We start from the raw sequence: 27,737 nt of genomic DNA on the forward strand, positions 1-27,737 counted from the left end.
GCAGGCGACTCGGCTGAAATAGTTAATCCTCGCAACTTCAAGGGGCTGGCAGTATTATTATTCCTGATTTGCCAACATGGAAACTGAGACAGAAAGGCTACGCGCCAAACATTGTTCTAGGTTTTCATGTGCCCTCACATTTAGTGCGTGTTTACTATTAAAAATGAGGGAAGTGGGGAAGCGGGCATGTAACATTCTTCAGTTTTTATCTTGCTCCTTTTTTTGTTATTCTCAACAAAGTGCCCAGGGACACAGAGGGGTGTGTGTGTATGTGTGTATGTGTGCATCTATGCACGCCTATCTGCATGGGTGTGTGCATGTGCCGCAGGTGGTGGGCACGTCTTTGCGTGTGCGTGTCTATGCACGCACAGGGTCTGAGATCCAGTTTTCTCCCCTGTGAGATGGACAGGAGCATCCCAGTGCCGGCCACCTGGCAGAAGGGAAGCCAGGATGCACAAGGGCTTGTCCCGGGGCTGTCTGTGTCTGCACTGAAGGCCGGGTTCTCCTCGGGTCTGGTGGGCAGTGTCTGTCTGCACCGATCTGCTTTTGGGGTTCGGCCTCTAAGCTGGTGAAAGGGAACATCTACGAATTTCTTACTGTAAGCCGTGCTGCGGTGCGTCCCCATGTCTCGGGGGCTCAACGTGGTACATGGGGTGTTTCCTCTCCGTGTAGTTGCTGCGGGCCAGGAGGGCGCTGTTCCCGGTGGTCATTCAGGAGCTCCTGCCAGCCAGAGGCTCTGTCCTCCCGAGATCCTGAGTCCTCTGCATCTTTCGGGAGGGAGGGGCGGGGAGAGGGAGAGGGGGTGGACAGAGAGGGAAGGGGAGAGACACAGGAAAGGGGGGTGGAGAGAATCGTGAGGCCGCTGCTGATGGGCCAGGCCGGAACCCCGCCGCTAGCACTGAGTCATACGGCCGTGTCTGTGTGCAGGGGACAGTGTGGGCCGCTGTGAGTGCAGGCGCAGGAAGAGGTCACGAATGTGGGTGGCGCCCGCCGTCGGGGCTGGAACCCACCCGCGTCTGTTGCTTCTTGACAAAATGAGCATCTCTCCACTCTCGAAGCCCTGGAAGCGGGTTTGCTGCCGTCAGGCTCCCGCAGGTGCTGAGCAGGGAACGAGTTCAGTTCTTCCGGCTCTGCGGTGCCCTGGTCTCTGCGGTGCCCTGGTCTCTGCAGGCCCTTCCTGCACGGCGGGAGCTCCACGGAGCAGCCCTGCGCCAAGGACCCAGTTAGAGAGGCAGAGTCCCAGGCCCTCAACCCTCCTGGCTCAGGACCCACACGGTCCTGAGATCCCAGGCCGTCCAGTCCCTGTGAACACTAGAGCTCAAGAAGCCTCGTTTGAAAAGACACATGTGCAACATCGCTTACCTTCAGTCAGCTCAGGAGGTGTCCCAGGGGCACAGATGTTCAGCTCTAGACGTGCACCCTTGTCTTTGCTCCAGGCCCTGGTGGCTCCAGGGGCTTGAATCATGCCCATTTCACAGATGAGGGACGAGGGTCTTGGCATCAGGCTCTGTAATTCCGTGTCACTTGGAGCCCTGTGTGTCCCGAGGTCCTTTTGGGATTCAAGCTGAGGAGGAGAGACCCCTCCCAGAGAAGGTGGCCTTTGCACGAAGGGCCTTTGGAGAGGGCAGGTCTCCATCCTGTGGAGGGCAGGAATGTCTGAACAGAGTGGTGGACCTGCCAGCACAAGGGATGGTGGCCGCCCGCTTTGATCCCCTGCACTTAGAGCCAAGGGCAATTCAGCTTTCCAGGCTTTGCCTCTTCCTCCCCAATGTTCTTTCCGGTGTGAACGGTGTGAGCTCCACTCGTTCCCGCCCTCTCGTGCACTCCAGCGTGCATCAGCCCTGGGAGACCCTCTCCGTCAAACAGAGGATGTATCAGTTGTTACTTAGCGAATGGGCATGAGGCCTTGCTTGATCTCACGTTTTCTCATTCGGCCCCAGACTTTCAAAAGTCAGCTACATTTTGTGTACTTTTCCCCGTGAACTTCATTTTTTAAATGTGGGCTTGTTTCACCACATTTTCTTCTAGTTTCTGTTTTTGAGGGGGTGGTTTGTACTGGGTGGGGAGGAGCTTTCACTGGGAAGGGTCACAAGAGGCAGGAAGGAAAAGGCGGGCTTCCAGCATGTTCTGGAAGGTGCCAGTGCCATCATCCCTGCAGTGGGACTGGGGCTGCATTGTGGTTTCAGGGGCCTGTGGCAGGAGCTCAGGTCGGGGGAGATAGGGACCTCTCCTCACCTAAGCGGGGGAGTAACAGCGGCGTCCGCACACCGGAGCCGGGTAGGGTGGGGGGTAACAGCGGTCACCGGCAGAGGGCAGCCCCTCCCCCAGAGTGAGGGGGTTTTTAAGGCACTTAGCTCAGTTCCTGGCCGAGCCAGTGCCCGTCCACTGCCGTGGTGGTTGTGGTCAGCGGCTCCTCTGCCATGGACGGGCGGGGACTTCTGATGAGAGACTCAGCCCAGGACCGGTGTCCCTTCGGGAAAGCATTAATGGCTCTTCCGTCTGCTGCTCCGGCTCTGGACGGGCCCAGGGAGACCCCGGCTGCCGCAGGACCGGGTCCCTGTGGCCCGAGAGCGCCCGCCAGAGGGCGCCCGTGCCTCTTCGGTCGCTGCGGGCTGTCCGCGGAGCAGACGCCGGAGGCTGACTGTGCGGACACGGGAGAATGGCCGGAGGGACGGATGGAGGCGTCCAGCCAGTCTCAGCCCCTCACACGCTTCCCTGTCCCGAGGCAGAGGCAAAGTGGTCTGGAGGGTGCTGGCTGGGCCACCACCTGCTGCCCCCAGCCTGGTCCTCACCACTGGGCCGGAGGGTGCCAGTGTGCGCGGACTCTGCCCCTGCAGCCCGTGCTCCCCGAGCTGCGCGCCGGGGGCCTTCTGCTGGCCGAGGTCCCCCGTGGCTGCTTCAGGGCTGATGTCTGTCACCCGTGTCCGCAGGACCCAGCGGGGGTTGGTTAAGGGAGCCCAGACACCGTGGGTGCCGACAGGGGAGCGGTCCTCCGATGGAGGGCCAGTGTCAAGTCTGCGTGCCCCACCCCGCCCCTCCCGAGCAGCCCACGGGGAGGGCGATGCCGCCGAGAACCTCGACTTCCCCAGAGCGGCCTCCATACCTGCCACCCCCCGAGCCCCTGTGGCCGGCCTGTGGCCAGCTCAGCGCCGCCTCCCAGAACCGCACGGACCCCAGACCTCCGCCACGCCCCCTTCCCTCATGCCCAGGTAGAAAGAAGGAAGAGCTTTGCTTTAAAAACAGTGGCTTCTTTACTCTTTTCATTGAAGGAAAATTCATACAACAAAGCTCACTCCTTAGCACCTTCAGTCCAGGGGCGTTTCGTACATCCGCGGACGTGTACAACCACCTCCTCCGCCTGGTTCCCAGACGATTTCCTCTTCCCCAGAGAGGACTCTGGACCCCGCAGGCGTCCACTCCGTACCCCACCCCCCTCCCGCCTCCAGCCTCGGGCCCCCCTCGTCTGCCTCCTGCCTCTGTGGATTTGCCTGTTCTGGGCCCTGCCGGGGATGGAGTCCGGCTGGATGCGTCCTTCGTGTCTGGCGCCTTCCCCTCAGCGCAGCATTTCCGGGCTCACGCACGTCCTTCCCTGGTCGGGACAGCCTCCCTCCTCAGGGCCGAGCAATACTCCGTCGCAGGGAGGGACACCCATTCATCCATCCCTGGGTGGACATGTGGGTCGCCGCTCCCTCTGGGCCGCTGGGAGGAGCGCTGCTGTGAACGCGGGGTTCAAGTATTTGAATGCTTGCTTTCAGCTCTTTGGGCTCTAGAGACCTCAGAACTGCTAAAAATAATTTTTAAAGAATGTATTTCTCTGCACTGAGAGCAGAGAAGGCCGCCGAGCCACCACGAAGCCCAGCTTCGTGTCCTACTGACGTCCAGGTGGGCACCTCCGGTCCGGAGCAGCGTCCCCTGCATACACCTGTCCCCACCGCGCCCCGGCTGCCCGATTCCCGCCTTGCAGGGACGTTTTACGGAGACACACGAGGCTGCCCAGGCTGCGTCCTCATTCATAAATTGGGATGATAACACTTCATTGGACTGGGTCCTCACATCATGAAGGAAGAGCCTGGGCTGGGGTTTCTGGGCGTCCGCGGTCTGAGAGGCTCTCCTGGGGTGACCACAGAGCAGCGAGATGACACGGTGTCCGCTGAGCTGCGGGAGTGGGCGCCAGGGAGCGGTGCTGAGTGACGGGCTCCCCGTGGCCAGCTCGGGCTGTGTCCCCCCCCCCGGGCACCCCGCGTCCCGTCCGCCGGCCCTCGCACAGCGCAGAGGAGGAGGAAGGCCGGTCCGGAGCTCCTGTCAGAAATCTACGCCTTATAAGCTTGTCTGTTTTTCAAAAATAAATTTTTAGGTTCCCTTCCCCCCTTAAGACATAAAATGAAGGGAAACCAAAAGGGAACTATTTGGAAAATCAATAATAATTTTAAAAGCATACGAGGGAACTGTGCTTTCATTAAAGAAAACCCCCCATCTGCCAGGTTTTCCTCCAGAGAACACGGGGTGCCAAACCTGTGAATAAGCAAGTCTCAGGGGCTGCCTCAGGGCTCCAAGAAGGGCTGAGGGCTTGGCACCTGGAGAGCGAGGGCCCTGGGTGAAGAGCCTCTGTGTTCTCATCTGTGGAATGGGACCCCGCGTGCGGGAGTGGAGCTCCCCACAGGGCATTATAGGAGGGGCTGCGGCCACCCGGCAGGTCTGTGCCCGCCTCGGTGTGGCTCTCCCGTCTGTGTGGGGGCAGGGCTGGCCCCGGCCCACGTGGGGAGGTGCCGCCACGGGCAACGGCACCTCTTGCTGCCTCGGTCTGTGCATCTGCGAAGTGGACCGACTGGTGGTCACTGCCCCAGCGGGCTCACGGCCACGGAGGGAGGGGGGCAGTGACGTGTGGTGGGGCTCACTGACCTTCACTGGCCCTCCCGCCTCCCCTTTCCTGCCTTCTGTCCTCTGGTTCTTGTCTCCTTTCCCCCCGTTTCTGGAGCATCACGACCTTGGTTTTAGACAGACAGATGGTCTGTTTTATTTTGTTTAATTTTGTTTGGCCTGTGCCACGTTTTAAAATGCCTAATTAGATACCAATTAGATTCCACATTAAAAAAAATTGGTATTTCCAGCTTCTCCTTAAAAGTCAGGAAGTTGAGTCGCCCTGGCCTCTGCCCTGTGGACGGGTTGGGGCGCAGCTTCCGTCTCAGAGGCCCAAGCTGTCCCCTGGGCCGTGCACCCTCCCCCTGGTTTGCTCACCCCCTCCCCACCATCTCCCTGCAGATGACCCAAGGCGCTTGTAAGAGAAGCCACTTTAGGTGCAGGGCGTGTGGGCGGCAGAGGGCTGTGTTGTCCATACAAAACCCCTCTTCATTGTTTGCAGTCGTGCTAAAGTGTAGAGCAGGTGAGAGTTCACCAGTCATGATCAAAACACTGGCTGAAGCCCGAAGACTTATTGGGGAACAGACCGACTGTAAGTAGGGCTGACTCTGGGCTGGGCGCAGACACGGGCGGAAGGATACACCCCATCCCTCAGGTTAGGGAATTCTCCTCTGTGGTTGTGCTCGTCCTCATGGTGCTGAAATGACTTCAGTGGCTCCGGACATCACACTCTAGCACCGTCCTACTCTGTCAGGAAAGTGCAAAAGGCTTACAGGTTCAGGGCTTGGCTCGCGACCCAGTCAGAGCCCACAAGAAGCATCTTGGTTTGAAAGGGAGACCTGCACATAAGTCCAAGGTCATGTGGTGGGACCCAGTTCTGTTACATTGCAAGAAGGGTGACCCCACCTGGGGCAGCTGCACCAAAGGGCATCCCTCTCTGATGAACGTGGACAAGCTTTGTAGTATCAGGGAGGGACTGCTTTACTCCGTAGTCCAGAGAGAAAGCCCTGGCTTAGAGGGTCGAGGTGGCTTTCCCAAGGTCATGGTCAGTAAGTGGCAGATGGCGCCTGATACAGACCTTGGGAGTTACAGACCCTACCCAGGAACTCCCGAGAACCCTTCCTGCCCGCTCTCCACCTCTCCGTCCCCCATGGGCCCCATGAGTCATTTTCCTTTTTGGTGTTTGCAGACACCTGGGTCTTAATAATCATGTGGCGCTCGTTCGGAGCAAGACCAGGGCCGTGGGAGGGAGGATGAGTGGGTTGCTTGTTGCATTCTGAAGTGGGGAGCCAGCCAGGAAGCACACGGGGCTGAGGGCAGCTCCCCTCCCTGCTCAGAGCCACCCTGAGTCACTCTTTAATGGAAAATGCGCCTATTTTAATTCCTATCAGCACAAAAACCTTGTGTGTCCTTTATAAATATTTCATTCTCTGCCAGCAGCGAGTTTCCACTGCCCAGTGCCTGGGTACAGCCACCTCCCTCCCTCCGCAGGGCGATCTGTCCCTGCCCCAGGGGACTCTGGGCCAGAGCTGACGGCCACGACCACCCTCACTCCGCCCCGGCTGGGATGGTTGCTGTCACTCAGGCAGCAGCCCAGCAACCCCTGCACTTGACAAAAGAGAATGAGGGTGCCTGAGGAGAGAGGTGACCACCCAGGGCCCCTGAAGGGCAGAATCAGGTCTCCAGCCTAAGCTAGCCTCATGCTGGGGGCCAGTCTTGTCCCCTTCAGTGCGGTGTCCTGGAGTGGGAATTCAGAGGTAGGTTGATCTCTTCTGGCCGGGGAATCAGGGCGGGCTTCAGGGAGGGGTGGTCCATATCAGGGAAGCTTGGCCAGCTGTGCCGTGCTAAGCTTGGGGAGGTCATTTAGGCTCGCTGTTGATGGGCCCCGGTTCCCAGGGAGCTCTAGGGAGCCACAGACAGTTCTTGAGCACTGGCGTGTCAGGAGCGAGGCTGGTCCGTGACCCACAGAGCCCAGCTGCCTTACTTATTTTTCCCAGTGCAGAGCGCCTGCTGGACACTCACGGCATCTTTAATGAAACACTGCCCAGAACAGGAGCAAGGGCTGGGTAACTTCTCATACCTACCTGGTGGCTGTCAACTCTGGGAAAGTCTAGTAGGAGCCAGCCAAGACCACAAGGCGTCTCTTGCAAGGGAGGGCTGCCTTCTAGCCATGGCTGGCTCTTCGGGGAGCCCCAGACCCAATAGAAATGCTTAGTTTTCTGACGCTCCGTCCCTGTATCGCTCCCCTCTAGAAAGCTGGGGCCTCTTCGTTTTATCTGTCACCCAGCTGCGGTGAGGAGACGTGGGCCTTCTCAGCAAGCCTCTCCCAGGACAGGTCAGGGAGGCCGGCCAAGTATACTGATGGGGCCATGAAACCAGCTGGATGAGACAGTATCTTGGACAGAGCTGCCCCCCCCCCAATTCCAGGCACCCTGGGCTCAGTGGTGGGCTCGGGACTGGCCATACTTCCCAGACAGAGCCCGGAAGGCAGAAACCATTGGCCGGTGATGCTTCCATCTTGGTTCCGCACACCTCCCCTGTGCCGTACTCCGGGATCTCAGAGGTGCGTCGGGCGTGGGCAGTCCTGCCCTCAGAGCTCACGATCTGGCCAAAATGCAGTGGGAGGAAGGAAGGGGAGGGCCCCCTGCCAATGGCCTGGCCCATGGTGGCCTCAGCTGGGATCCTCATGCAGGGTTGCTTCGTGTCTGTGGGTCAGAGCAGTGCGGTCTGGGGGTGGGGCTGCCCTGGAGGGCCCCGGGCCCCACCCTGGCCCCCGGCCCCGCTCAGTGCCCACCTCTAGGTATCATCACCAGGGGTTGAGGGTCCCCCCAGGAGTTTGGGGACACAGCTGCTTGCAGGCCGGGGACCTGGGGATCTGACGAGAGCCCGCTGCTCATTCCAGCCTCATCTCTCTGCTGTTTCACAGATGGGGAAACTGAGGCATCTGGGGACGGGGCAGGGGCAGAGCGGAGTCCACAGACAGCTTTTCAAAGCGGGGTTTATTGGTTTTATAGTCCGTTGGCCCTTTTCAGATATGAAGTTTCGAAAGCCCGTGGCTGGCCTGCTGTGTGGCGTTGGGGTGGCGTGGCTGCCTCGGGGCCTCACTTTGCCCCTCTGAGCATGGGGAGGCCGGCCTTCTCCAGCACTGACTTCACGCCTCCTCATGACGAATAACCTTGCAGCTCTTAGAATGCCCCAGCCCCTCCTGGGCTTAGCTCATGGGCACCGTCCTGGAGTGGGGGTTCATGTGCTGGAACCTGGGGGACAGGGCCCAGGGCCTTCTTTCAATTCTCCTAAAGCTTCTTCCCCATAAGCACCCGCACCAGCTCCACCTTCCCGCTCTGCCTGCCCTGCTCTTAGCACTCCTGGTGGGGGGGGCCAGGATCCTGGGGCTCAGGACTGGTTCTGGGCCCTGCCCCCTTCTGACAGAGAGGGTCCAGGCCCAGGGAGAGGGGCTGATTGGTAAGAGCAAGACGGGGCCTGACGCACAGAGCAATGTCCAAACGTCCGATTTCTAGCCGGGGTGGGCAGCCTGAGCAAACTCCTGTTCATCCATCAAAACCCCAAAGGCTCCTTAGAGGCAGTAACCCCAAGCTGATGTCCCAGGCCGAGCTGGGTGCTCCTCTGTTCTTCCCTGGCCTCTGGCATGTACCCGGCAAAGCAAAGGATTCGGACACTGTGCTTTGCCTCCCTGGGAGCTGGTGGTCAGGTCTCTTCCTGATTCTCCAGCAACCCACACAGGGCCTGGCCTGGGGAGGGCTGTAGGTGGCATTCAAGCCCTGGTCCCACCTTGCACACTTCCTGGGCTCCAAGCTCTGGATGTACCACTCAGGGGAGCGAAGCCAGGTCTCAGGAGCTGGGGTCCCTCCAACAAGGACTCTGCTGCCTCAGGGCACCATGGGCCCTTGAATTTGATTCAGACCTGCGTCCTTATCAGCTCCGGTGCAGGGCCAGGAACCTGTGAGCATCTCTAGGGCGGGGCCTTCACTTGACCCAGTGCCACTCCAGTCCCTCACGGCCAGCCCCACGGCCCTGCGCAGACACTGCTGGGGGGAAGGATGGGGGCCAGAGCCTGCCCGGGCTTGGGAGGCTGGGGTGACACCCGGCGCTCAGGGGTGAGGGAAGCAGGCTGGGGAAGGTGGCATGATGGGGCAGCCCCTCAGACAGACTCCGGGGTGCTTTGTCTGAGCTCCCGTGTCCTGGATGTTGGGGAGCATGGTGTTGGGGTGCAGCACTGAGGGCTGCTTTTCAGACTGTCCGTGCAGTCACCATCCTGGTCAGCGGTCCCCATCCCCGGGGACCTGGCCCCTTGTGGCCACCCAAGCAGCCTATCAGGGCCAGCACTGAGGCCCGTGAGCAAGTCTGTCTGTGACCCTGCACATGCAGAAAAACCAGCAGGAAGTGGGGCAGGGGACACAGCTTGGTGTGGATGGACGCTGCGAGCTGCTGCGTCCCCTGGCTGCAGGGAGCTTTGCACACAGTGGCCCAGCTGGTGGAGCTTGGGGGTGATGCTCGTGCTGGTCAGTGCTGGTCGCCTGCAGGACTGGCAGGCCCAGGGCTGGGGAAGGACGGCCCCAGCCCCTGCAGGGCGACGACAAGGTGCTCTCCTCTCCCTTTCCCAGCCTCATCCCCCGCATCCAGCCTGTGAGTTGAGGGACGCTGCCGAGGTCCCACGGCAGCGGTCCAGAGGCCTCCGTCGGGGATGATGTGGTTTCGGTGCCCGGTACATGCCTTCTGAACGCTGTGGAAATCATGGTTAGACATTGCTTTGCCAAAAGGATGAGTTACTCATTTGCAGTGGTGGAAGGACCAACGGTCTTGTCCTAGGTGGGATTCCTGAGGTTACGTTGCCCCTGTAGGGCTCGGAGGTGGAGGAAGAACTTGTTCTGGTGCCTGGGGGGCCTGGAGACTTAGTGGGAAGACTGGAATGGGGAGGTAGCTATAGCTTCTGGGCTCCCAGGACTGGTCCTAAGTGGGGTTTAGGGATACAGATGATCAAGAACAGGCAGGTTCGCCTGGGGGTCCTCCATGGCCTCGACACCCATGCCCTCAACCTCCGTCTAAGGCCCCCTCGTCCTGGGCACTGGGAGGGCCCTCATCATGGGCTGGCTGGCTGGAGGCCCTTGAGAAGATTTTGGGGGAAAGGAGTCCTTGTGGATCCCCCGTGACAAGCACAGGGCCTGGGACACAGTCAGTGGTCTAGACACGTCTGAATGGAAAACGTTGGAGCAGATGAATACGGCTCCCAACCCAGGGAGGCCAGAGTGCGTCCACCCAGCCAGTCGCAGACGAAAAGCCTCATCTTTTCAGGACCTGAGTTGTCACACAGGTTCTGTGAGAACACTGGAGATCTGTACCGCTGTCCTCTGGGGAAGGAGAGGCAGTCCTCCCCGAGTCTGGGGTGGGTACATTTTGCAGCTCTCCTCTGACCCCAGTACCTTGTAGGCAGGATGTACGCTTGTGGATGATAAGTATGTTCCAGCACTCCCTGCAGCTCACCGTCAGGGTGCACACCCTGTGCCTCGAGTATTGTCTGCGTGCGTACACACATGTACTACATGCACACCATCCGTCCGCAAAGGTCGGTGCGCTGTGGCTGTATTGTGTATGTGGTTTAGGTACTGGTGTCATGTACATGGTGTGTGTGCCTGTATGTTCCCGGTGCAGGTGTCCCTCTACCTGCTCATATACTGTTACGTTCCAAAGGCATGTGTATATATTCTGTGGAAAGTACCCATAGACGCGACGTCTGTGTATCGCACAATTTAGGCATACTCTGTGTGTACATGTGATAGATGTAGACCCGTCCACATGCAGTGCCCGCTGCGTTGTATCCGAGCAGAGACGGTGAGCAGATCCAGTGTACAGTAACATGGAGTGTATCCGTTAGGGCCTTTGCAGGAAGTAGCACTCTCAATCTGAGAATTCAGCAGGCTATTTATAGACTCTTCTGGAAAGTGTGGGTCTGGCGGAGGGAAAGCAATCCAGGAGGGTGTGGCATTCTGGATGAGCGATGACACAGAGCTGTCTGTGTGTCCGGGAGCAGTCACTGAGCTGTGGGCCGCAGCTGTGAGCCTGCTGGCAGGGGTGGCTTGTCGCCAAGGTCCTCACCTTCCTCTCTTCCTCTGACCTCCTGACCAACTAACTGGAAACCAGAGAGCAGGGAGGAGGTGGGTGCGTCCGGACGGGGAACTTGAAGACATCCCGCCTGGCTATCTCTTTCCGGGAAGCATTGCACACTTAGCAAATGGTCTGCCATTGTGGCGAGAATGCTCCAGGGCCCAAACCATGGGGCCATAGATATATTCATGTGGAAGGCCTGGAACTTTGGGGTGTTCACCTCCCACACTCTGTCACGCACACACCTACTAAGGCATGACCCCACTGTAATGGAGCAGTGAGATATACCACGGGGCGTCAGAATGATGGAGTCCGTTCATTCTGCAGAAAGACAGATGGCAGGCGACCGGACGCGGGGTTTACAGACATACCACTGTCCAGCCATGGGAAGGAAACTGCTTCTGACCATCACTGCTGGCAGGAATGGGTGGGGTCTGGGCACCCCACGGGCAGGTTTGGACCTGGTCAATGCCATGTTGGTTTCCTCTAGAAAATGTATCACATCTGGAGCCGCCAGGTAATATTACCACCTGGAGCCGCTAGCTAATATTACCACCTTCGTCAGTTTCCAACCACCTGCCGGTTTCCACCCTCCATCTGGCTTTTGTGTGAGCTACGCAGGTGAGCTCTCTGGAGATACAGTGGGATTCCCACCCCTGCATTTTGTATAAATATAAACCCTCTTGTTTACCAAGATGTGCTTCTTTCTTTCCTGAAGACCTAAGCCTCCATCTGGCATCATTTCCCTCTAGGAAGAAGAACTTCTTTGGTAATTATTCTGTGCAGATCTACCGGTAACGGGTTTTCTTGAATGTAAAAATGTATTTTGACTTCATTCTTAAAGGATATTTCCTGTGGATGGACAATTCCGGGGACACGGTCTTTTTTTTTTTTTTTTTTAATTTTTATTTATTTATTTATTTATTTATTTATTTATTTTAAAAAGCTCCTTGAAGATGTTATTCTACCATTTCCTGGCCCCCATTGTTTATGATTAGAAGGAAGAGATATTCGAATTGTTCTCCAGGGGATACCCTGTTTCTCTCTGGCTGCCTTTAGGATCTCTTGGTTTTCAACAGTTTGACTCTGATGTGTGGTTTTGTGTTTATCCTACTTGGAGTTCACTGGGCTTCTTGAATCTGTAAATCTGTGTCTTTCACCAAATTTGGTTAATTTTGGCTATTCAAATTTCTTTGGTCTTTTCTCTTTTCCTTCTGGGATGCCTTTTGATGCTCTCCTGAAGGTGTCTGAGGCTCTCAGAATTTATGATGATTTGTATTGCTCTCTGTTCTTCAGCTTGGACTTCTATTGCTGCATTAGTCACTCTCCCATTACCTTTCTGTTTCCCTCTTCTATCCTCCTGGCCTGACTACAACTTCATTTTTCCTTTTTTTGCAAGGATTATGGGGTTTTTGAGGGGCTGGAGGTCAGTGATGGCTCAGGAGGATTGAGGACCAGAGAAGATGAAGAGAAGGCATCTCGGAGGCAAACAAATGATGTCTTCTCTCTAGTAAGAGTATGGACCCTGGGGCAGGTAGGACATGGCACAGATTCCTGCCAGGGGAGGGACAGACAGACCATAAGTGATAAAGACTTGGTAGAGAGGTGTGGCCTTGGGCAGTCAGATGAAGTTTCCTGTGGGAGACTGTAGGGACCAACCAGACCCCAAGACCTCTACCCCCTTGCCCACTGAGTACCAGGCCCTGGACTAGGTGCCGTCTGACTCAGCAGATCTGCACAACCCCGCATGGGAAGTATTATCCCATGTAACAGAAATTAGGGTTGGAATAGGTTGCCTGGTGTCCAAGACAATACAGCTGGTTAAAGGACTAGGAGCCTGTGAGCATATGGCCTAGGGTAACGCCAGGGAAGCCTTTCTTGATGGGGCAGGATTTGAGATGTTGGAAGGCCATGTACATCCTCCAACCTCTTGGTCCAAATACTGCCTATGATTTGAGGTCCAGTTCCTTCCTTCCTTCCTTTCTTACTTTCTCTTTCTGGGCAGTATTAGTCCCAGAACTTGAACTAGAGCTTACTCTGAGTCTCATGTTCTTCCAGCCATGTTGTACAGACCCTGTCCTCGCTCTGATATTATTACTAAGTAGCTGAAGGATTCCTGGGGGGTAACTGCACCTTTCTAGCACCCCATCCTCATTCTGAATGGGCAGGAATATGGACTCAACTTTGCACAGTTGACATAGGGGATTGATGAAGTGATGTGCTTCGAAGTTTCATGAAGAATTTCAAAAGCACTTACACCTGTGTGGTTCTTAGAGGATTACTTGCTCTCTCTTTCCTAAGAAGCACAGTGGTGCAACTGTATTCCTTCATTTATTAAAGAAATAATCTACAAGCTACATGTTACTCCAGGTGTGGGGGATCCAGCAATGAACAAAACAGATACAAGTCTTTGCCCTCATGGTGTTTATATTACATACTCTGTAGTTACTCCTCTTGATTCTAAGCCTCATTCTTGGTGCTTGAAAAGTCTGGGTTCAAATCCCAGCTCTGAAGGACTCAAGTTATCCTAGTATTAAGTAACTAACTCAGTTTTCTTGCTGTTGGTGTCAGACCCATTATGCCTCCTTTGTAGGGTTGTTAGGAGGTCAGAATAAGGCCCTGTAGGACCAGGACCCCACACAGAGCCTAGTATGCAACAGTAATGTCCATCCGCGGTGGACATACTTAATTTTCTCCCTTGGACTCACTACTTTTGCAGCTTATTAGTGAGTATGCTTTTCCTTTTAAAACCTCAGTTTTGCTCTGAGAAGAACGTGTCGCTCCTCTGATCTGAACTGCCCCCAAATGAAATGCCCCAGAGCACCCCTCCCACCCCTAAACTGCCTCGTTCTTCTCTTCCCAGGATACGGGCAGTCCCCGACGCCATCCCCATGGAAACGCCCGGCCCCTTTCCCACCCCAGCCTCCCTCCCTCCCAGCTCACCGCATGCCCAAGCGCTGTCCCTGCGGAGATGCCAAGTCCATGGCAGCGCGCGCCTCCCGGAGCGCTCCTCACTCCTTCTCCGTTTCTCTCCCCCTCCCCTCAGGTTACGGGCACGCAGCCCCCGGCACCGACGCGGGCAAGGCCTTCTGCATGTTCTACGCCGTGCTGGGCATCCCGCTGACGCTGGTCATGTTCCAGAGCCTGGGCGAGCGGATGAACACCTTTGTGCGCTACCTGCTGAAGCGCATCAAGCGGTGCTGCGGCATGCGCAGCACGGAGGTGTCCATGGAGAACATGGTGACCGTGGGCTTCTTCTCCTGCATGGGGACGCTGTGCATCGGGGCGGCCGCCTTCTCCCAGTGCGAGGAGTGGAGCTTCTTCCACGCCTACTACTACTGCTTCATCACGCTGACTACCATCGGGTTCGGGGACTATGTGGCCCTGCAGACCAAGGGCGCCCTGCAGAAGAAGCCGCTCTACGTGGCCTTTAGCTTTATGTACATCCTGGTGGGGCTGACGGTCATCGGGGCCTTCCTCAACCTGGTGGTCCTCAGGTTCTTGACCATGAACAGCGAGGACGAGCGGCGGGACGCCGAGGAGAGGGCGTCGCTGGCCGGGACGCGCAACAGCATGGTCATCCACATCCCCGAGGACGCGCGGCCCGGCCGGCCCCGCTGCAAGGCCGACGCGCAGGACCTGCCGTCCGTGTGCTCCTGCACCTGCTACCGGCCGCAGGACCACGGCGGCCGCGCGGCCGCGCAGCACAACTCCTTCAGCGCCAAGCTCGCGCCCCACTACTTCCACTCCATCTCCTACAAGATCGAGGAGATCTCGCCAAGCACACTGAGAAACAGCCTCTTCCCCTCCCCCATCAGCTCCATCTCCCCCGGGTTACATAGCTTTACCGACAACCACAGGCTGATGCGGCGGCGGAAGTCCGTGTAGGGTGCGGGGCGGGCGGCGCAGGCAGAAGCGGTCGCTCGTCCGACTTGACCTCGAGCTCCACCGGCCCACCTCGTCCGTTCCTTCGTGTTTATTATCAGTATCCTTTACCGTGGTCCTCATTCTCTGTGTTACTTTCTCTCCCGCCCTTCTCCGTGGTTCCGCCCCGCTCCCCCAGGACCCCCCGCCCCCGCTGCCCCCCACCCGCTCGCCCACCTCCCCGCGAGAGACAGAGCTGGCCCAAGGGAAGAGAAAGACCCGTCCTCCTCTGGAACTCGCGTCTGAGCATGAAGCATGGATTCCTTCCTTCCTTCCCAGCGAAGTATGCCTTACACTTCTCCGCAGCCTGCCCCATCTCTGGGGTGGCTTTCCCAGAACAGGGGGGACACCAACACCACCAGGCAGAGCCGAGAGGATACCCAGCCCAAAGCTGCACACCAGGCTGCCAGCCCGCGAGTGCCCACCCACGTGCCGTCCGACCTAAATCCTCTGCGTCCTGTCCCCCAGCGGTGGGTGGTTGTGGGTGTGTGTGTGTGTGCGTGCGGACTACGAGTGAGTGAGGGCGTGCACACGCCGTGTGCTTCTTTCTGTGTGTGCGTGTGTGTGCGCGCTCTGTGTGACAAAACGGAAAGTTTAGGTATGCACAGATTTCTTTCTCCGTGGCTCAGTTCGTTCTGTTACTAACCTGCTTTCAGCGGCTTCCAAACAAAACGGGGAAACCAAACCCATGGGGTTTTTGATTTATCATTCTGCCAAATCAAGCATGTTCCACGATTCGTCTTTCTCCCAGACGTGTCATGACCATATTTTTTAAATGCTACGTTCTAAATTATATTAAACTTCTTTTTAAGGGGACGGGCGGGAAAGAAGACGGGGCTCCTCTTCGCTTGCCAGTTCAAAAGTTTTTTAGAAGCATGCACTTTGTTCAACTGGTGTGCATTATCCGCGCAAGACAACAAAACTAGCAATGAGCAGTCCAAAGCCAGTAATAATATTAATTTATTCAAGGCATTTCTGTCACCTGTAGCCCCAACGATTTACCATGCAACTGGGAGTGTCAGGGGAAACTGGAAAATTGCTGGAGCCACAGAATGTTCTGTTACTTCCCTCTCGTTTATACGAAGGCGGCGGCCATGGTGGGGGGTTGGACATCTACCTGTGTAAGTGAGAATTCTGGTTTGGGATGCTTGGGGATGCTTGGATGACAATGGGTATCAGGTGGATGTGGCTTATTTTCTTAATTAAAAAAAAAAACTGACAGGGCATTCTTTGTTTAAAAAAATATATATATCTGTATTTCGAGAAAGACAGTCTCTAATCGCATTTGATTTGTAAATAAGGGCGACAAGTCTGTGCTGGTCTCAGGAAGTGTTTAGAGGCAAAGGCACGGTGTCTTGGCTTGCTGGGAACTTGCCAGTCTCAGGGGACAGTTTTCCTGAGAAGTGGATGAATTCCTCCCCATCGTCCCCAAGGGAAGGCCTGTTAATCTCCTAGGGGAGGGCTAGGCTATAGCGTAGGGTACCCCGGGGGCCTCATCGATGACAGGAATCAGGAAAGATCTGCAACTAAATTCACAGAGGTGACTTTCACTTCCCTTGACACCCCCCCCCCCACTGCCATTTCTAGAAGCCACCCGTCTTCTCATGCCTTTTTCATAAACTGAACATCCATGGCTCTTGGATAGAAACAGGCTTTGGCTTTGGCCCAGAAGGAGCAGTGGGAGCCCCCATGGGAATCTCCCAGAATGGAGGGTCTGCTCCCTAGAAAGGGACTGTCAAGATTTCTGAAAGAAAAAGGCACCAGTGCCACAGGCCATGAGTGTTTGGGCCATTGGACTGAAACGCAGCCGTCCAGACTCCTCCAAAGTGGAGGGCCCTGTAAGGTGTGTGGGCCCCGGGACTGTGGAAGTGGGGGGCGGGGGAGTCTGCGAACCGCCATTCTCAACCTTCAAGGTTGTCTCGAGTCACTCATTTTTAAGTATATATATTTTTCATTTTAAGGCTCTAAAATATGTCCAGAGAAGGACATTTTTTCCTCCTTGGAAGAAATTTTTCTTTTCTTTCTTTCTTTCCTTTTTTTTTTTTTTTTTGCGGGGTTGTCGTAAGTACGAAAGCAGTGGATCTTTGCAGAATGTCTCATGCTTTGGAGAAGAGTGCTGGGAAGCCATGTGGGGTTGCTCGGGAAAACCTTTGCAAGGTTTGTCCTCAAATGGGGTGTATGATCACCTTTGATTTGTAAGGGCAAGTGAGGTACAAGAGGCTGAGAGATTTGCTCAGAGCCAGTCCTGGTCTAAGCTGCCCCCTGATGCAGGCACCTGCTTCTCTCTGTCCACGGGCAGAAGCCCCAGGCCTCTAGGGTCAGCCCTTCATTCAGAGCCGATTCCTTGACAAAAATATCTGTTTAAAGTGGTCTTGTCCTGTTTAAATGCTTCCGGTGGCAGGGAGATCCTCCTTTCCTAGGGAAATGGAGAAAACATTCCATATTCTGTATTTTCACAGACCAGACTGATCTGTGTAGCTTTAAGGGATGCAGGATGAAGATTTTTCTGTTCAGTGATGACCATCAACTTAAGCATTGGAAGCAAGGTGGACTCGGTCTGGCCTCCACCCTTCTCTGAAGTTTAATATCCTTGTTCATGCTTGGAGTACTCAGGGCACAGTGGGGCAGCTTGGTTTGCTTCCTTTTCAATGTGCATCTTTTTCTCAGATGGCCTGGGGTGGGCTCTGGCTGAAGGGCCCTCCATGTACACCAGTGAGATGCTTTTGTGGGGGACTGAGTCAGGGGGATCCAGGGACCTTCCCTCCTGGAAAAAATGGGACTGGAGCATCTCCATCCGGAGAGCTTGGCAGTCTGAGACGGCCCAGTCAGCAGGATGATCTTCAAAAGCCAACAGGTTGCTTGGTCTGGGGCACCTCACCGAGCTCCCTCATCTTCAGAGGAGGAAACTGAGGACCCGGAACGGGGAACCAGCAGCTCAGATCAGCTGGCCAGCCCCTTGGTCTCCCCGGGCATCTCTCCTCTTGCTGTCTTCGCGGCTGCTGGGTCACTGCTGTTGCTTATACCTCAAAGGTCCCTCTGCGCCTCGGGCCGAGTCTGTTCCTCCTTCCCGCCACAGGTGACTTTCCTAAGTCTGGCTTCTCGGCCCATCCTTCCAGGCAGCAGTGCCTGCTCAGCCAGGGGGAGAAAACACATGAGGCTGTTTGGAGACAGGTTTCCGCTTCCTCCAGGATGAGTGGAGGCAGGGCCATGTTCCCCCAGAATCGCAGAGCGCTGGCTGGCCACCCAGTTCTAGAGGTTGGGTCTAGGAAATGTGTTTCTTGGGTCCTTTATTAAAGAGCTTCGGACTTGCTTGAATGCCTTTCCAGCGGAGCGGTCTCGGTCCGTGCACTCCACCAAAGACAGGAGGAAGGCGGGTCGTGCGCGGCGCAGGCCTGGGCTCCTCTGGAGACCTCCCTGCTCTGCTCTTGACCACACCCACGCCGGCTGGAAGAGGCTGTCGTATGGCGAGACGGTTAGACTCTTACTTACCTAGGTGAACCCATGGTCCAGGTTTTGAGATGTCTGCTTAGCATCAGACCTGGGATCAGGTCTCTTCTTCCAGCCACAACGCTCTGGTCTTGAAACCCAGGCAGCAGACCCTTAAGCACGACGGGCTGCCGGGGCTCCCTGAGCACCCTCACGCCTCTGCTGTACGTCACTGACCCGTCCTCGGGCACGATCTCAGCAGGTCATTTGCGGTCCAGAAATCCAGAGAGGGCCCACCCTGCTGCCCGAGAGGCCCGCCTTTGCAGGGGCTCCAGCCCTGTCTCTAAGAAGGAGAGAGTGACTGCAGGATTTGGCGTACCGCTTCTTCCCTGCACACGGGGCCTTAAGTGGGGGAACGTCTGGACAGTAACTCAGAGAAATCTAGGAGGTCACTTTTCTCTGCCCCACCTCGATCTGAAAGCCTCATGGATTTCTGATTCCCGGCAGGGATCGCAGCAGCTGGAAGCTGGAGGGCACGGGGTAGAGGCGTGCGTGGTCTCTGCGTGGAGCCGGAGAGGGAGGTCGGAGAGAAAAGACAATCAGAGGAGAGAGCCACCTGCCACTGAGGTCTGTGGCCCTGTCTCTTTCTGTGGTTTCTAAAAACAATCGGGCCTAATTAGCTTCCATGGAGGTTTAAGGCCTGAGGCCTGTGCCGGAATGTGTCCCTTCTGGTTGTGTGATAAGATGACATTCCCTCAAGCGCTCTTGTGCGTGTGGGTTCGCTCCTGAAGGGGGAGGGGGTCAGACTGGGGGCCTGTCCTGTGCGGACCTGCTACTGGGGCTCCAACGTCGGTTTCTTCCAGTGTCATGGCTTGTCTGGGACCCTGGATACATCCTGGATGAGGAAGGGGGGTGCTGGGGCAGAGCCCACGCTTCCTGCTTCACTGGGCCCGCAGAAGCCATGTCACCTCCCCGGGCCTCTGTTGCTGTCTGGCAACACAATGGGATGGGGCCGGTGGGTCCTGAACCCAGACCACCTCCCACAGAATGAGTCTGACCCATGAAGACATTTGGCCTGGAGATTCTGGTCAGTGGGCATATTGGAAGGTTGGGACACCAAAAAGAATACGAGAGACCGTGTTGTTCGACAGGGTGCTGGGGAGACGGTGCCACCGCTTGTCCCCTCCCTGAGAACAGAATGCCCTCACACGAGCCAGGCCCCATGAATTCCAAGCCCCCCAAACCCTGGGCGTAAGGCTGTTTGATGTGGCTCTTTCTTGACCACACCTTGGTAGATGGTGCTGTTTGGGGGGAAAATCTATTTCCATGTGATTCTCCCACCGACTTTGTTTGGAAAATTCCAGATCAAAGAAGAGTTGAAAGAAGAGTGTGCGTGGCCGCGGTATGCACATCGCCCAGACCCGCCAGCCTGCAGCGTCTTAGGACAGTCGCTCGACCCTCTTCTACCCCAACCCCGACATATGTGGAGAAGGAAGTGAGGTCTGCCATGTTTAGGTGGCTCACCCCCCCTCCAAAAAAAAAGATGTGGGAACAAGAGTGTTCTCCTGGAGACAGTGCCCCTAGTATCCTAGGATATTTAGTCTTCGTGCAATATTATTATCTAAAATACAGCCCACATTCACATTTTCCCAACTGTCCCCAAAACGTCCCCCAGAGCTTTCTGGTGAGTCCGAGAGAGAAGGTCACATCCCACATCGCCTGTCCGGTTGCCCCAGATTATCCCAATCCAGGGCGTTTTTCCTCCTCCTCATTTTTGTCTTCCGTGATGTTTCCCTTCTGAGGAACCTGGGCCTGTTGTCGTGGGGGATGCCCCATGATCTGCTGCTGTCTCCTGCTTTCCTTATTTAGGAAATTTCGGGAAGACGGTGACATTGCTGTGTCGTGTCGCCATGATGAATGCCTTTGATATGCTCGGCTCTCTCGAGACCTCTGTGATTACCTCTCTCATTGGAGATAAACAAGTCACATTGAATGTTGCTCTCCCCTGTTGGAGAAACCAGTGGAAGCTTCTAGAGAGGTGTCCACGAGTCCCTGGATGCGGGGTCTCATTCCCAAGCCGAACACCACTCTGCTCCTTCTGACCCCTGACATGGGTCTCTCTGCAGTGCGAATGCCAGCGATCTTTACCCTAAACGCCTGTGGGGGAGGTCCAGCTAGAAATGGACAGCCCAGAGATGGGCTTCCATTGGCTACAAAGCCGGCTGGCAGGTGTAACTCAGTGGGATCCTTGAAAGGATCCCTGGGCACCCAGAAGCCACTCAGATGGGCAGTAATGGTCACCGAGCCTGTCCTAGCACAAATGTCACAAAGCCGGACGGGCTGCTGTGGAGCTCTCGGCCATTAAGGACCGTAATCAGGACCTCTGTCTTGGAGATCTTTGCACTGGCAAGCTCTGTAGCATGGATTTTTCAGTGTTGATAACATAAAGCGGTCCAACTGCTGTGGCTCAGTAACCTTTCATTTGATCAAGAACATACGGCCACGCAGGTTCTCTGAGCCTTTGCCCGGGCTGTTCCTGCTACCTGGGAGGCCTCCCTGCTGTGCTCCGACACCGTGGCGAGGAGGGGCGCCTCCCACGCATCCTTCAGAGGCCCCTGTTGCACTCAAGGATCCCCTCCCGTGGGCGCCCTTGTTCTGTCTGCCACGCAAGAACATCCTGGGAAGTCCAGTCTGTTGGCCTTGGCCTTGAGAGCTCTCAGGCCTGAGCAGCGCCCACAGAGGGTCGTAAAGACGATCAGATTTCCTGCCGCTTGCCTAAGTGGCCGTTCATCCCCGTTATCAAGGCAGATCTTACCTTCCGTGTGGACAGTGGCTCCATCCCTGGAAATCGATGCCCAGCCACATGCTGAAGATCCGTCACCTGTGCTTGGCCATTCAGTGGCACCTGCCAGGCTGAGTGGCAGGGGCTGCCAGCTGCCTGCGGCTGGCCATTTCCCGGGTGCGGGTGGTCGGTACACCTTCAGTCTCTAGAAGCATGCTTGGGACGTCTCACCTTACAGCGGGGATGGGGCCCTGTTACGCCAATGTCAGGAGACGGGTCAGTGCCCCGGGAGAACCGCTAGTAGAGAGTGAGCAGCGGGGGATGCACGCACTGAGTGACAGGGACCTCGGGCCTTGGCCGCGCACCTGCCTGGCATGGCTCTGGGACCCTGGGGCAGAGGCCAGGGCAGACCCTTTCTGCCTCAGACCTTGGGGCAGAAGCTGTTCAGGTCCGGCACTCACAGGCGGTGGTACTTTGCCCGTCTGAGCCTCAGTTTCCCTAGCTTTGGAGTGGAGATGAGACATAAACGACATGGAGCAGCTGTGGGAGCTGCAGGAGTGACCTTGACTGGGCCCCTGGTCCGTGCCAGGCGCCATGCGGGGGTTCTCTCGCACGCCAGCTCCTGGGCTCCTTCGGGTCGCTCCTGGCGTTGGACCTGAAATGAAAATGGAAAGGCAGTGACGGAGCCCGGCCGGGGAGCTCAGGTCGGGCTTTGCGGAGGAAGGAGCTTCTGGAAATCTCTGAGCGGAAGCTTGAAGAAGCAAGTCGGGGCTGGTGTAGGCAGAGGCAGAGCCCGGGCCAAGGCTCCGAGTGTGGACATGCTGGGAGCACAGATGACCATTAACCCTGCCACAGAGCCGCAGCGGACAGGCAGGAGGCAGCCTCACTGCCCAGGCCCTTTGGAGCTGGTCACACCCTAAGTCGTTCAAGCCTTCCTCATGCTCAGGAACCTTCCCTGGCTCCCCGGTGCCCACAGAGTTTATGTCAAGGCCCTTTCCTGTCACACCTGGCGTCCACGAGGGACCTCTCCCTGCTCATGTCCCTGCTTGGGCATCCTCTTGTGACAGATGCCCTGCTGTTCAGGTGGAGTGGACGTCTGTGTTTTGTTTTTCTGAGTCTCGTGGGCACTTGCTGTAGTTTGCTTGGGGAACATTTCTGGAGACCGTCTGCTTGGCCTTTCACTTAAGCCTTTGGGGGGACTCGCCAAACGGCTCTTTGTCCACTTGTGGCTGTGGTGCTGAGGGCAGGGTCCTTCAAGTAGGGGTTTCAGAAGGCAGGGGTGTCTGCTGTCGTGGTGAGCGCTGGCAGCTCAGGTCTCTTCTTCGGACCTTTCTCCCTACCAGTGTGTCTAGGGGACGCGCCGGGACGTGTAGGCAAGTGGCGTCCTGGTACGGAGCCCCCTTCCCCCGGCAATGCAGAGTGGACTTTGGTTTGGACTTGAGCCCCCCGGGAAATGGAGGCTGAGGGGCACCGGCTGAGGAGAAGGAAGTCTGGCCTAGAGAACGTGGGCTGAGCCAGGATTCAGACCTTGCCTTTGGGATCTGCTGTGTGACCCAGGGCAAGTCACGTCACTTCTCTGGGCCTGAGTTTCTTCTTTTTCTAGACTAAGGGGTTTGCTAAGGTCCTAAATATCACCCCCCCCTCCCCCAAGTCTGCCTTATTCGGTTTGCCACCAGCTCCAGCCTGCGGGGAGGATGGGCGGGGCCGCGGTCAGCCGGCGTCCGGACGTTACCGAGCACCCTCTGTGGCAGGGACGCTCTCCCGGTCAGGGCTGTCATTCTTGACCAGGATGTGGATCTGTAATTAACCAACAGCTCCTCACAGGTGCATCTCCACTTTGTTCCCTCGACTGTGCAAGGCTCCCTGGTGGCACAAGGTGCGTGTTCTAATGAGAGCGAGCCCGGACTCTGGGCTCTTGTGTCCGCAGCGCTCACCGCACTTACGAGGAGACGGGGAGGCCCCCCGGGATCGGCCTTCCTGTCTGTCCTGAAACCCCGGTTCCGCCCTCCATCTACCTCTGCTCTCAGCGTGCTGCAGGCTCAGCCCACCCTTACGTCACGGTTCTCTTTGCTTCCCAGGAGGCTGTGTCCCCCACCCACAGAAGCCACTGGCTCAGTATGAGGCCTTGTGGCAGGCCCCACCTGACTCAGGTCAACTGTATTTGCTCCGCCGGGATGGAGCCACCAGGGCTCACGGCACTGACTTCGCGTCTCCCGCTGGGCAGGGGTGGAGCTACCAGACCTAGGGGACATCGCTGGAAGGGGAAATGGCCCCGAGTGCACACTTCTGGCTCTTCTTCTCCAGGCTCAGTGCTCAGGCTCACAGGGAGGGCTGGGTCCCCTGCTCACCCCAAGAAAGGGACGTGGGGGACTGCCCCAGGACGAGGCAGAAGCGGGTCCGTTCCAGGTGAACGCGGAGGCTTCACGGGACCAGAGAAAGTTCCCGGCCCTCGGGAAGAGTATTTGCTGACTCTCCCAGTTCCTTTAGAAGCCCGGCTCTGTGCCGGTCACTAGGGACGAAAGCCTGAGCGGAGAGCTGGGCTCTGACCAAGTCTTTGATTGTTCTTATCAGTCATGCAGAACCTTGGCCTCTGGTGTCTGTTCTTAGCAGCAGCGGCCCCAGAGGGAAGGGCCCAGGCCCGCAGCGTGAGTTCTCTGCTGCGGAGGGCCGGCTGGCGGACCCAGGCAGGATGCAGCGTGAATCCCGCTGTGACTCCCAGAACAGCCGCAGGGTCTCTGGCACACAGCCCAGCCGTGGGGGAGGGCGGAACACCAGTTGAACCCCTTCCGTAGTCTGCTCTGTGTCCCCTGGGGGGATCACCCTCTCTGGGAGGTAGACCGGAGAGTGGTTTGCAGGAGGTCCTCCCGGCGGACATGTCCTCTCTCTCTGGGCCTTTGTTTCCCCAAAGCAAAGGAAGGAAGGGTCTGGAAGGGGGGGATTGTTCCAGAAGACCTGCGGGTGCAAACCCCAGTGTTGTAGATGCGGCCTAGGTTCTTTCTGAAGCTTCATGGGACACACGGACATGGCCTTCCTGTCACCTCCCTGCCTGCTGACTGTGGGTTCCAGCACGAGAGGAATCGGGGCGGGAGGAGGGCGAGGAAGACGTGCCCATGGGTGAGGGAACTCTACTTGGGGAGGCTTCCGTTCTTCATGTTTTCCTGTCACTTCTGGACCCCAATGGCAGCCCCTCCAGAGGTCCCAGATCAGGTCCTCGGAAGCCTTGAGCCTCCAGAGAACGGGTCTTGGGTTTGTGAAATCGAGCCATGGGCCTCGGCCGGAGAAACTGAGCCCCAGCTTCACCTTTTCCAGCTCTTCAGCTCTGGGAGTGGGGGGCGGCCTCAGGGGTCTTGGTTAGCACATGGCCCTGGGGCCCTGCCTTCCCCTTTGGAATCAGGCTACATGGCCTTGGGCGAGTCACCTCTTACCCTCTTCTGTGAAGGACGAGATGGCCAGGTGAGAAGCAGGCGTCCCCCAGAGAGGTGCAGGGGGACATGAAGGCCTTGTGTGGGGGGGACTGGGGGGGCTCTTGGCTGATATTTCAGTGGCATCAAGTCTGGAGGAAAGGCAGGGCCACGTGCTCCCAACGAGGGGTCCCCGACCTGGGCCATCTCCCCTCTCGTGCGGACCAGCACACTTTCCAGGTGCAGCTCCGCGGACCTCCTCACCCTGCTGAATCCTGCCTCCACCCGCTCACTCCAGCCCCCCTGTTGACGGGTTCTCCCTGGTGGCCTCCCCTCTCGGCTCCCAGTGGACCAGGTGCTTGGTGATGGTCTGGGTGGGAGATCTTCCGGGAACCCAAAGCCCACCGCCCCTCCCCCACCCACCCCTAACAAACCTTGTGGAAAGGCTTGCCGTTCCTTAACCCGAGAGGATGGAACAGTTCCTAGGTGTGAGCTGCAGCCGCGTTGGGCCCAGGGGCTCCTTGGGGCCCCCCCATGGGGTGTGATCTGCTACTCTTTGCAGAGCACGTGGGGCATCTGCTGGGAGCCAGCCCCGGCCAGGAGGCCTGTGCTGAACCGTCACGGTCTCCAGCCTCAGAAGGCTAACCTCCAACCTACCACGTGCCTCCAAGTGCCCGAGGTCCAGAAGCCGAGCCAGGGGAGCAGGTGTGGGGATCCGAACATACCTCAGCGATCACTTGATTCTTGAGCGGAATTTTAGGCCTAGGGTAGAAAAAATCAAAATCCAATGAAAGGGGAAATGTGATGTTGGGAACCCAGGGAAGCAGAACCCCAGTTACCAAGATTTCTCTAGAATTCCGTGGCTCCTTGGAGAATAACACTCTCGACAAAGGCTCATTATGCATTTGCTTATGCAGCCTACACACAGCACTGTGACGGACACTGGGGGCTGGAACGACCTCCAGAGGTCATCTCGGTCCACTCTCTGCTTTATCAGAAATCCCCGTGAAATGCAGATAATGCACTGGCTTAGAGGAAACTGAGGAAACTTGGAGGAGGAAAACTGGCTTTCCCCAACCAGAAGGGTCGAGGCCGTCTCCTGTGCCCGTGAATGTGGATGGGGGGGTGGGGGTGGGGAGAGCGGGGAGCCTGGTTTGCAACTAAACAGACAGCCAGAGACTTCAAGGGGGAGGAGTAGGTTTTAAACCACTGATCTGGTTAACGAGGAGGAAGAATTTCTAGTCTGTTCCCAGCAGGCCAGGAGATTGCAGATGCTCCCTCTAAGATGTACAATTTTTAATGTCAGCCAACTGTGCGCCCTTGTACCTCAAAACTTTAACAAGAAAAAAAGCATCATTTGTGACCCCGCACACGGAATAGTTAAGCTTGAATTCGTTCCACACTCACGTGCATTGAAACGATGGGTGTATCCCCCTGGGGGGCACTCCATGGGGGGGCACGGAGATGTGGATCCTCGTGTGTTCATTTGGGGTGCGTGTGTGTGTGTGCGCTGACTGGGTATCTGGGTTATTGGGGGGGGGCACTGCTGGACATTTTCATGTCTGTGTGGTAAGAGGACGTGGGTCTGATTCCGATGGCGCGGATGTGGTTGGAGGCCCTCCAGAGCGCCCCCAGGGGAGGGTGTTGGAAATCGGATGTTTCCACCAGAAGCTTGGCCACATTGCGGGCAGATGGGATGGTTGGCTCCAAGCCCCTCAGCTGGAACCTCCCTTCCTACCCTGGGGGGTGTTTGGGATTGGACCTCAAGTCTCCCTGCGGTCCAGGCATCGGACCTGTGCTGGGAAGCCATACCAGATTCGGCAAAAACCAGTGATTCCAACCGGACCACAGTGTACCAAATTCAAAGCAGCCTACTGTTTCCTTTTCTTGTGTTTCCCTTTTGTTGATCTTCTCCGGCCCTCTCTGCCTGTGGGGAGGGCACCTTCACAAATGGCCTTAGCATGCCGTTCTGAAGTTTAACAGAATGAGACAACCATCAGATGAAATCAGAGGTATTTATTATCACAGCTTACTGAAGAATGACAAACAAACAAAACTGTATCACCAATGTTTACAAGTCCAAGTAGACATCCAGCCCGTGTAAAATATGTAATTTATGCAAGGGATTGCATCTTTCTTTTGTAACGAATGCACTAAGGCAACCCTGTATATATTTTACAATGTCTTTACAGAAAAAAAAAAGAATCATTTACTGTAGTGTTGTAAAATAATGCACTTTTCTAATTTTTTCATTAAAATCTCTATGGCACGTTTGCAAATGTGTCTTGGTCTTCCTTCACTAAGAAAGGTCCAGAGCACCCTGACACAGCTCCCCCCGCCCCCCCATCAGCCCCCTTCTGATGGCTTTCTGGACCGAGGTGGACAGGGCTTGAATAGGGCAGCCCGTTTGCACGTGGTCCTCCCCACTCCGAAGCCTTTTCCCTAAAAGCCCTGACAAAGACCTCAATGGAACAGAGACCTGATTTGCCTGCTTCTGTTGATCTTTTTTGGTGGAGGAACCTGAGTTCAAAACACAAGACAACCCCTTTGCTCTTTTCACCTGCTGGGTGAGCGTGGAAGGGAGAAGGGAAATGGTCGGGTAACAGGTACCCAGGATTCACTCTAGAGCGGAGGCAAAATTTGCTTCCGGCAACCTGTGGCAGCGGCCCGGGGGTGAGGGGCTTCCTGGCTTCACACGTGTTCCAGTGTCATGGACATCGTGGAACTTGACCTGGAATGCCAGGGTCAGAGCTTCCTGGGGGTGGGGGGCTTGGCTCTCAGATTTGAGCATCACACTCACTGTGTGATTGCCAGGTCCCACCCTCCGTGGGGGTCTGGGATGGGTCCCCGAGAGATTGTGCTTTTAGCACGACCTCAGGGGGTGTTGCTGCCCCTGGGATGGGGGCCCCACCTTGACCCCAGACCATGGTCTCCCTTCTGTCTCAACTCTGAGATTTCAGAGAAGATTCCGGGGGTGAGCACATCCTGGGAACCCTTTAGACCCAGGCTGCCTCCTGCCAGTCTTGTAGGAAAGAGACTCGTCCTTGGGACCCCAGCTGCCCTCCCAGCTGTTTTGCTTCCTCCGGGGCTTGCTGGAGGTGCATCCAGGAAACAGACCCCAGCGAGGACCTGAGTTCTCGGTGGCTTACACCACTACGGTCTGTCCCCCAAACACCTTGTTTCAGGAGCTGGGTCTTCAGAGTCGGGGTCGGCAGACTTTCTGCGAA

General features: G+C 56.7%; 1 protein-coding gene across 1 annotated transcript in view; it reads left to right on the forward strand.

Annotated features, from left to right (window-relative positions):
- KCNK9 (potassium two pore domain channel subfamily K member 9) overlaps nucleotides 1–26,783 on the forward strand; it is an 85,961-nt gene extending 59,178 nt beyond the window's left edge. The window contains exon 2 of the mRNA XM_059165550.1: nucleotides 14,024–26,783. Coding sequence (XP_059021533.1) covers nucleotides 14,024–14,865 — 842 coding nt within the window. The 3' untranslated portion in view covers nucleotides 14,866–26,783. The remainder of the gene's footprint in view (nucleotides 1–14,023) is intronic.
- Nucleotides 26,784–27,737: the final 954 nt, after the last annotated feature.

Source organism: Mustela lutreola, chromosome 3 (assembly GCF_030435805.1).
Source record: "Mustela lutreola isolate mMusLut2 chromosome 3, mMusLut2.pri, whole genome shotgun sequence".
Lineage (NCBI taxonomy): Eukaryota > Metazoa > Chordata > Mammalia > Carnivora > Mustelidae > Mustela > Mustela lutreola.